The 10,483-nt window shown below is 40.9% G+C and overlaps 1 protein-coding gene and 1 non-coding gene across 3 annotated transcripts; both read right to left on the reverse strand.

The window, feature by feature from the left end:
- Positions 1–35: 35 nt before the first annotated feature.
- Positions 36–10,407, reverse strand: lonrf1 (LON peptidase N-terminal domain and ring finger 1). 2 transcript variants are annotated; one of them, XM_077605847.1, is made up of 13 exons: positions 10,296–10,407; positions 8,249–8,846; positions 6,697–6,815; positions 5,908–6,030; positions 5,532–5,729; positions 5,238–5,451; positions 5,056–5,158; positions 4,706–4,820; positions 4,513–4,634; positions 4,269–4,427; positions 3,969–4,131; positions 3,709–3,861; positions 36–1,806 (listed from the first exon to the last, which is right to left on the reverse strand). In XM_077605847.1, the coding sequence occupies exons 1-13, from the start codon at positions 10,341–10,343 to the stop codon at positions 1,648–1,650; spliced, it is 2,274 nt and encodes a 757-aa protein (XP_077461973.1). In that variant the 5' UTR covers positions 10,344–10,407; the 3' UTR covers positions 36–1,647. The 2 variants fall into 2 exon arrangements, with proteins under 2 accessions (XP_077461973.1, XP_077461974.1); XM_077605848.1 differs by lacking the exon at positions 10,296–10,407 and having other exon boundaries at positions 8,249–8,991.
- trnas-aga (transfer RNA serine (anticodon AGA)) lies at positions 9,950–10,031 on the reverse strand. Its single transcript has one exon. It is a non-coding gene; the product is annotated as a tRNA-Ser (tRNA).
- Positions 10,408–10,483: the final 76 nt, after the last annotated feature.

Below are 10,483 nucleotides of genomic sequence, written 5' to 3' on the forward strand. Positions count from 1 at the left end.
CGCAATTCTTAAGTAGAAAGAAATCAAAGGCCTAATAAGAAAAAATTGCATTTTTTAATTGAAAATAGTTACCTTAAAACACAGCAAAAAGCAAGATAGTAACCCCAGAAATACTTTTTTTTTTTTAAATGATTTACATAAACCCGGCATGAATTGGTATTTTTCCAACATAGTGAAAATAAGGGTGCTTTCGACGACCAGCAAAATAAAATCATGCAATGACAGGGAAACAAATGGTAAACAAAAATACAGAATAGTGTCATTTCAAACCACGTTGCCAGATAGTGTAAAGGTGACAAGTTCTCTCTCCCCCTTCAAGCAAACCGAGTGAAAACTATGAATACACACCGATTCAACGACATATTGCAACAGCTCCCGTTGACAATTCCTACACATACCTAGGATCAGAACTTATAAATATTTTAACATATTCTGTGGGAGTAGCGGAGAAGTATTTGTATACATAAATAACTCCCAATCTACAGGACAAACTTTGGAAGATCTTGGTAAATCCACTGTCGGCAGAGGATTAGGACAAGTACTACATTGAAATGACAATTTGAAGTCATGAGTGTTTCAGTGCATGACCACATGGAAACATGTGATGCCAAGAGTAAAACTGGAACACGATGGAAGAGGGGGAAAAATACTGCGAAGGGTAATTGCTGTTCTCAAAACAGGATAAGGAAGTGGAACATCCATTTTGAATTGGTTGCACTAGGGGATTAAGTACAATAAAACCAGTGGTCCCCAACTATAGGTCCATGGACCACTTGGTACGGCTCCGCAAGTGAATTAATTATGTTAACTATGTTCGTTTCAGGTGTTGTGTCGTGTGCATCAGGTATAAGGAATTTTCAGGCAAGCGATAGCAGTGCGCAAGCAGTGCGCAGATTTCAGAATAGTAGCCCGTTTATTTTGTATGTTTTGACCGTCCACCTTAATAAATTCTTTTTTATTTTTTTAATCTTAACTGAAACAAAATGTTTATCAGCCACATTCTCGCCCAAACTTGTATACCAGTTTAAATGTTGCCCTAACCAAAGTAATAAAAGTCAGGGCTTTCCTTCTTGTGTTTGATATGCCGTTGTGTTTAGTCTAAATCATTAAAAAAACGCAGCTTTTTTGTGCTAATATGAAAAATAAATGTATTCGTGCTTTGACCATTGTAGGGTTCACAACAAATATGAAATAGCTTTAGCGGTCTGCAATGGCAAAAAGTTTGGTGACCACTGCTGTAAATGTTTAGTCCTCTGACTTTTTTTCTTTTCACGCAGCATTCTGGATTTTCCTCTCATCACATCCAACTTATCCTACTTTTGCCCCTTCCTGCTTTCGCCAGACGGGCCATAACCCAAATAGATGTCCTTATTCCGTGACAATGATTTCCATTTCATTGCCAACAGGGCGGTACACCTGGAAGTTCATTTGCGAATTCTTAAAAGGCAAGCGCCACTTCACCTCTTGTGTGACTCATGTTTGACGCAACACATAATAAACCTATGTGTGTCACCGGAAGAATCCCTGAGGCGTTTTGGCCACATCTCTAAAGTTCAAGAATGTTTTCAGCGCAGCGTGTCGTTAGCGGTTTTAGAGGAAGGCTCGGGTGGAGCTTTATGGCGTGGTTGTGGTGAAAGGAGAACGCTCTTAGTTGTTGGGGATGCTCTGCAGGTACGTGAGAATGTGCTGGATCTTTACCAGGCGTTCTTTGAGGCTGGTCATGGAGAGGACTGACAGTTGGTAGCGTGGGTCGATTGGAAGCACAGCCAGGAGCCACCAGCAGCATGCAGGACCATTAGGAGTCGCCTACAAGGAAACATGAATGAAATGTAGTCATATTTACATTTTAAAACATTAGCGCTCTTCCAATTAAACAGGGAAAGAAAAAAGAATGAGACATCCATTGACATCAATGATTACTTATGTTATGTTACTGTTATGATGCTTGAAATGTCACTAAATAATTAACTTAAAGGTCCAAATGTGCATATCAATTATTCAACTGGTTTTAACATTGTATTTTTCGGACTATAAAGCGCACCTGAGTATAAGTCGCACCAGCCAAAGAGTGCAAAATGTATAAGTCGCATTTTTGATCAGAAACCAAGAAAAACATACATTTAAAGTAACAATGATAAAATTGACAACAGGCGAAATCGGCATCTGTTGACATAAGTTTTTTTTTTTTGATAACTGGCCAGATAGAAAAAAAAATAACAATATACAAGTCACACTTGAGTATTCGTCGCAGGCCCAGCCAAACTACGATCAACACTGCGACTTATAGTCCGGAAAATATGGTACATGTTTATTGGGAGCCAAACCAGCACAATGGAAATGGGACGGGAGTAATCATTTGAACAAAAACGAATGCAATATTTGCTTAACACATCTACGCTGCTATAACGTAAGTGATCACTGCTGCACTTCGCTGCGCTAACAAAAGCCTCTAGCGTCTGCAAAGGTGTTTTCTCCATGACACTTGTGACACAACAGCAGCGGTGGGATTAACTTTGAAGCACCAATAAAGCTCTTGAGCCAATACTGTTAAAAGGCTCCGCCCCCCAGCTCGTCCTGAGAGCCGAGCAGTAATCCTCTTTGACATGAGGAAGCAAAAAAATAATAATAACTCCGTTGTGCTATTATGCACATATAAAGCTATTAAGTCCACAGTAATGTAAGCTTTCCGAAATGGAAGCGCAGGTGGAATTCGCGGCGTATGAAAGAAACACCAAGTTTTGTTCCTTTGGGTGCAACGCTGACATGTGAAAAATCTGTAGCATTGTGTATTCAGAGGTAGTCTGTCAATTTGGTCGGTCGGGTGCTTAATGAAATGCCCTCAAGTTTTGATGGAAGTGTTCTTAACGTGACTGATTTTCAGTTTGATTCTCATTATAATACAGCAGTGTTTGGCAACCTTTTTTGAGCTGTGGCACACTTTTTGCATTGAAAAAATCTCATGGGACAATCTGAACCATCTGAAAATCTTTTAACAATAGGCATTCTCATCAAAGTTTTATCAGCAGGAATCACATAAACCTCTAAAATGATTCCAAGATCTCATTTTTCACACTGACCTAATGTCAGCAAAAATTGATGTCTGCAGACCCTGAACAACTCACAGTTCGAGTGATGCAAAAATAAGTTTTATTTTATGACTTTTCTCCAAATATTACTTCAATCTCCTAATATTACACCAAAAAATTGTGCTCACAGACTTTACGTCGTCAAAAGTTGATGCCCTCGAAACCAAACAACTTCCGGTTCATGTTAGAAAAAAAAGCAAGAAAATGACTGTTTCACAATAATCTATAATTTAACATTCATCGTGTTTTGATTTTAACCTTGTAATAATTCAATTTTAGTCTCATTATATTCATATTATTTTTTATCTCTGAATATTACATTGTATGACTTCTTGCAATAATTGCTCACGGCACACCAGTGGGACTACACTGAACGACCAATGAATGAAGAGTTAAACGAAGGACTGGAACATGTTGTGCAAAGGACAGACATTTCATGCATTTTTCTGGATCAGACAAAATGAGCCAAAATCCCAGTCATGTGTTGTGGGGAGGGAGAAATTGAAAATAGACTGGATAGAATCAGAGTGGGGCAAAACACTTCTTCTCTACCACTCTTAAATCCATTACAAAAATTGGCAGGGTCGTAGCCTGCCTAAGAAAAGTAGGACAAGTGGTGTACCTGGATATCACCTTCCCGGTCAGGCATTGGTCCAAAGTGCTGCAGGATCTGGTTGTGGAAGCGGAGCTTGAGGTTCTGAAACCACTCACAGGCCTGATTGTACACAGCATCATGGAGTTCTTGCAAACCATCAAGCTCTTCCCTGTCCTCCACCTATGCAAATATGAAACAGGTGACCTTTGAATTCTCCCTTGTGCCAAGTGAACGAGCCAAATACACAATCAACGTGAGGAAACAACATTTCCAAACACATTTCTTACCCGAGCGTCTTCCAAAAGCTCAATATCAGCAATACTATATCCGTCCCTCATTCCTCGTGACACGACTCGAAAACGCTTTCCCCCGATGGTGTCCACCACCGATCTACCATCGGGCAGGAAGTGGACGCTGCGGATGATGAGCATACATCCATAGTCCGCAAACCTGCCGGGTTAGATGCCACAGTTTTAATTTAGAAAAAAAATGCCTGTCATTTTAACCTCTTATGTAACACATGACACCTGCATCCAATTTTCTGGTCTTTTAAAGAACCAAAACACATTCTCTTTCCGCGTGCTTACCCTTTCTGAGAATCATTGATACACATCCCAAATTGCCTCGTGCCCGTTTCCATGCAGCGGCGGATCATGAGGCGGTAACGTGGCTCGAATACATGCAGTGGGCAAGGCACTGTGGGGTAGGCCATGGTACACACAAAGATAGGCACGTTCTTTGTCAAGCTGCACCAAGGAAGAAGAAAAAAAACAAGATAATTGCTACTTTTGCCGAGAATAGATAAGACAGTGAAAATAATCGGTAACTTACTCAGAAAGCTCTCTGGTCTCCTCCAAATGTGTTACGGACCGCTCCTTATACTCCTGACCCAAATACTGTTTGATTAGGGCATCCAGCGTGCTTGTCACAGTGTACTTCCTACATGCTAGATACTGTCAAGTAGAGATGAATAATTAGACCATCAGTACACACCGTTGTAGACAGTGCATGTGGGATACCTCACCTCTTTTAGGCTCTGTTTGCACAGGGGACAATTTGGCGTGTGGTCCAAACAACGCTCGAGACAGATTTTACAAAATGTGTGGCCGCATGGCGTCGTCACAGGCTCGTAAAATAACCTGGTTTTGAAAGAAAGACAGAAAGTTCATATACCTATTTTCTATCAAGATGTAGTAGATGACATAATAAATATTACGTTTTTTAAGATTAGTATGTTTCTTTTCATCTGTCAACATTCCCTATGGTAGTTTTCTTTTTTTACTGTTTCTAATGCCCTTGAAAGAGCTTTGTTAAAGTGTCAGGCCAAAAGATTATTACCATAATTATAGTTAATCACCAAGAGTGTTTACTCACCTCATGCAAAGAGAGCACTCAAAATCATTGGCGTCAATAAGCTCAGCAAGTGCAGGTCTGCAAGTTTTCGCTTTGGCTGTTGTTTTTTTTATATTAGTCACACCTGAAGGTAAACAAAGAACAGAAAGTTATGATTGAACGACTTGTAGTTAAGTAAAATAAAGACTCAAGAGAGGACATGCCTTGCTTTTTAAGCTTGCTACTTCCGCTGGCCACGATGCAAGGCTCAATGTCAGAAACAGACAACTTCCTCTTCAGAAGGCTGCCTTTCTCCTCGTCCCCAAGCTGAGGGGCGGAGCAGACCCTCTTCAGACCCTGCTCGCCAAAACCCGCATTGTGACATCGCAGGGAATGAGCCCTACTCAGGCCGGGACGTTCAAGACTCTCCCAACGTTTCTGTGGTGCAAATTTCATTCAAATAAATACAGGAGACCTCAATGAAAGAAATACAAAATATTGCGTAGGATTCAACTGACCTCCTGCTTTTCCGCTCGCTTGTGTGCCGATAACGCGCGGACTTGGCGGTGGCTTTGTCTTTGGACTAGACTATGTGATCTGACTTGGGCACCGGTCACGAGGGTTTTGCTGCGCAAGTGGGGCGACGTGTTTTGAGCCGTTTCCCTAAGGCCGATTTCAACGTTGTCGTTGGCTGAAGAGAGGAGGTCACACATAATCTGTTGAAGGAATGACAAATGACTCTTTTGGAAAACGAGTTGCCAATACCTGTTCTAGTAGCAAGATTACGTGGGTGTGACAAGACTCAAGAGCAAAGGACAGATGAAACTTTGGTCGCACTTTGAGGTGCTGAAAATCTCAGTTAATGAAACTAACAATTACTTTTTAGTTTCTCACCTTTTCCACTTGTCTTTTTGCACAGGGGAAGTCTTCATCCAACGCAAGGCAGTTGAGAAAGACTTGTAGAGACTCATCCACTTCGCCCATCTCGTGCAGAACCATAGCTTTCCTAAAAAAAGCCTAGGAAGACATGACATCAAATTTAGCTGTGTTCTACAATTACTGAAGATGAATAAGTGTCTTGAAAATCGAATAATATATTGTCCATATCTGGGAAATCTGTAGATGCTGAAAATCACATTGAAATTGGAAGATGAGCTACACACTTGCACAAATCAAAATTCATGTATTTCTTTTTTATTTGTTTCTGGGGGAATATAAATGACAGCGGTTGGAGAAAAACTAAATGTATTGATGAGTGACCAGTGAGTGAAGTTCAACATGGAATTTTTGATGGTGTGCTTATGGCAGCTTTATTCTTTGCTTTTCATTATGAGCCCAAAAAAGTGAAGGAAAGAGTGAAAAAAGGAGCATGCTGTTATCAAAGTGTTGACGAAATTGTGAAAAGACGACAAAGGCAATGGTTGGATTGCTTTTTCACCAAATGTAACATCATTTCAAGTTGTTAAATTGTGTGTTGACGTGCATTTGTATCTTTACTCAGATGCCAAAAATTTGCCTCCTCCGCCCTAATCTACGCACACACCCATCCACCCAAAGGGAAAAAGTTGTTGCATGTCTTAATAATTTTAATGGTTAATAAATAATTTTCACATATTTTTCTCTTTTTGTGTTTCAAACATACTTCATACAAAATTATTATACATGTAAATGAGTATGACGTACCTCAGCAGAACACTTTGAAGCAATACAAAACTCGATGTCCTCCAAAGCTAGATCAAACTGGTTGAGAGATGTATAAGCTTCTGCCCGTGAAAGTCGTGCCTCCTCTGTTGTTTTAGGCTCTTCAATGAAAATGGAAAGAAAAGAAAGAGTTACTTAGAAATTATATAGAATCTTCCAATATTCAAGATTAGCCTGCGTGTTTGTGTATGCGTGCACGAGATGGTGGGCATGTTTCAGGAGGGAAAACATATTATTCTGTTGTTGTGTGGACACACATTCATCAATATTTGCAGTGCATGCAACTGTGTTTCTGGTCAGACAACATAAGGAGTATGTATCTACACTGTCCAAAGTTCTGGGTATTTCCAAAATCTCATCCAAGTCATGCGTGAGTCATATCGATGTGACTACCTTGGTTGATTTTTTTTTAAAGTCTCGAGAAAGAAAAGTTATTTTAACAGTTTTCGAGACCTATTTTGACAGAGCATTGTAACCGTTAAACAGTGAGACTAAAGTAAGACTAAGCAAATTAGCATTTCTTCTAAGGTCAGTCAGCATCTTTCGAGGCGCCCCTGACTTTTCTTCTTAGTTTTCCAATTCATCATATTTAATATCAATATTAAACATGCATATCTTGGCGATACACACCAATATTGAATTATCCCACTGCCTTGTTTTAACGTACAGTGAACATAGACTGGTCTTCTGCAATAACTTTCAGTCCCATTGAATTCTTTCATCCACGTGCTGTGAACTGAAATTATGTTTGTCAGTAGTAGAAGACCAATCCATTTCATCAGGACGGTCGGCAGCAAATGAAAATTCATTCAAGCAGATTGGATGACCATCACCGTCAATGGCAGGCAGTGTTAATGGGGAATGAGGAACGTTGTTCTTCCTGCAATGGTGCAAAAGTAATTCAAGGCTGACTATTTACATATGCAACGCACCTGAGAGCCTTAACACTCCAAGCCAAATGTAGATCATACATTACTATGTGGGTCAAAAACAGTGGTAGTGGGTGACTAAGCAGTTGGCACAAATTCCCTAAGATTTAATACATTCACAGTCTGCTGCAGAAGTACAGTCGCCTCATAACACCCTGTTTCATAATGTTTTCGAGATAACAAACTTAATCATGAGTCACCATTGAAGCTTATGACCGTTTTCAATGTCTGACAATTGGTTGCTTTGCAACACACAGGCCCGCCCACTGCAAAAGTTACAAAACCTCTCAATGGGAGTCACGACCTAACTTACGCAAGCTCATGCCGACGCGCATGCGCGGTCAGCAAACATTTCAGACAACCAAAATAAAACAAAAAACACGTACTACGCGTTGCACAATGTATAAAGATACATTATATTCCCTCAAGTGCAAAAACGGGTTTTGATTTTCGTTAATATGACCATTTGGATTCAAGTCGTTTCTAAATGCAGGGTACACATGCCACATTCAACATGGCGGCCGCACTTACGTATAACCAGGAAATGCATTGGCACACACACCCCCTGTAAACATGGCTCGTTGAATAACCAAACAAACCCTCACCTGCTTGGATTATATCGCTCGCTTGTTTCACCGCATCGTCGTAGTGCTTGCACCGGCAGAGTTCGTCCACTTCGCTTAGTTTTTTGGACCGTTTCACATCGTCGGGGAAGCATTTCTCCATAAGTCCGCACAGAATCACATTGGGCTTTCCTTCGGGTCTTACCACTTCGTGGCACAACTTGCACCGGGAGAGCAGCCCTCGTTGAACACATCTCTTGCAAAACGAGTGTCCACAAATGAGCGTCACTGGTTCCCCCAAAAAGCTATCACAGTTCGGGCAATCGAATGCTTTGTCCCACTGGGTCTTGTGATCCTCGGGATCCCGGTTCGATGGCGAGTCCGAGCCGCAGGCTGCCTTTTTCTTTAGGTTCCGCACAATACAGTCCACAAAAGTGCTTAGTTGTTCGGGTCTCACGGGCCCGTAACGCAAGGACACGGAGAACCAGTAAATGGCCTCTTTAAGGGAGTCTTCTGAAGCCAAAGCGTTGGCTTTTAGTAGAATGAGCTGATGGTGGTCCTCCTCCTGCTCGGGGATTTTGTCCTCTTCGGCGCCTATAAAGAAAGCGCTCCTCTCCTCCGTCGCTTCCTCGGCTGGCTTCTGAAGCGACATTTTGTGTAAAAAATATATTTTAAAAAAATGTTAGAAGTAATTAGCGCTTCTGTGTTTGGCGTGACTATTCATGTCTCCTTTTGTGAGCAGTCCTCAGACTTTCACTCCGGACACTAGCTGGGTTACGTAAAATCCGTGTCACGTGAGCAACAAGATCGTCTCTGATTGGCTGCCGTGGCTATGTTACAAAACCTGTCTGAATCAAGTTTCATAACTGCGGAAAGAACGCCGAGGAATTATCCATTAATTTCACGTTCCGTCACGATGGACTATTCCTAATATCAAATAGAAATAGTCTTTTGGCGTGTGTTGTTTCATACTTTAGCAGTTATTGTTCATATAGGGCTTATACCATGTTGTACTTCCAGCTGAGGTCATACTCGGCCTACTTCAATAGAAATTCATATGCTTGAGTTATAATAACAATGTTTTTGCAGTTTTCCTTGCCAAACCTCTCAGCTAGTTGGGTTGGAAGTGTGTTGCTGAACTTTGCAGCTGATCTTTAAAGGAAAATAGAACACAACCTAGGATGACTGGCTGGGATAAGCTCCAGTAATGACCCTCGTGAGGATAAGCAGATCAGGAAATGAATGAATGGATATTTATATAGCATGAGAATTTGATGACGGAATGATGAAGTAGTAATTGGGTAAGCCAAGGAAAGCAACAACAAAAAATTGGGGGGCAACTATAGTCCTGGCCTACTTTATGAAGTACTATATATAGACGTACATTTCCCTCTACTGGTCAGAACGGGGACTACATGTTTTCTGCTCTATCCACTCAACATTATTTACACTCACTTCAGCAAATGGTGTTGCTACTTTAATTATCTAGTCTTGTGGGATTCGATTCGACAACCTGATCCAACACATCACTTGAGAGCTACCAATGCTAATGAAAAAAAACACGGGATAACAGTCTACAGTATAATTAAATGTTGTAAATATTCTATCATTGCTTGAAAATTGTATCCTTTTCATCGTTTGCTAAATTGTATATTTATCTTGTTTAGAAATGTAATTAAAAATAAAATACAAAGAACTGTTGACTATGCCTATAAATGTTATTTAAACGATTCAAAAGAAGTGCGTTGCCGGCAGGATTCGAACCTGCGCGGGGAGACCCCAATGGATTTCTAGTCCATCGCCTTAACCACTCGGCCACGACAACTTATATCATTTAACGGTATGGTGGTGGAATAGTTTTCAAATGCTAACCCATAGATATGGTGGATTTTGCAGCATAATGCGAAAACGTGGTTGATTGTATACATGTATTTCATTTCCCTGTTTGAAATACCGATTCATTATATGACGACTTGCTTAGGTTACTACGAGACGCTTGTTTCGCTCGCCTTGACCACAAACGGCGCCATAACAGTGATAACTGAAGAGCGACTGCATTCACTACCCAAGCAAATCACTTCCCACTTACCGCAATAAGAGAACTATAATAAAGCACTGCAAGCAGAGAATTGTACATGTGTACCTCGATTAGTGAACTAGCAGGGAATTTGCGTTTGTTGTCGAATAGCGAGTCACGTGACTCAACATCATTGGCGCTTCGTGGCGCGGACGTCAAGTCAACATAGATTTCAAAAGACAGTGCTTCCTTAAGGAGGG

This window comes from Stigmatopora argus, chromosome 7 (assembly GCF_051989625.1).
Source record: "Stigmatopora argus isolate UIUO_Sarg chromosome 7, RoL_Sarg_1.0, whole genome shotgun sequence".
Taxonomy (NCBI): domain Eukaryota; kingdom Metazoa; phylum Chordata; class Actinopteri; order Syngnathiformes; family Syngnathidae; genus Stigmatopora; species Stigmatopora argus.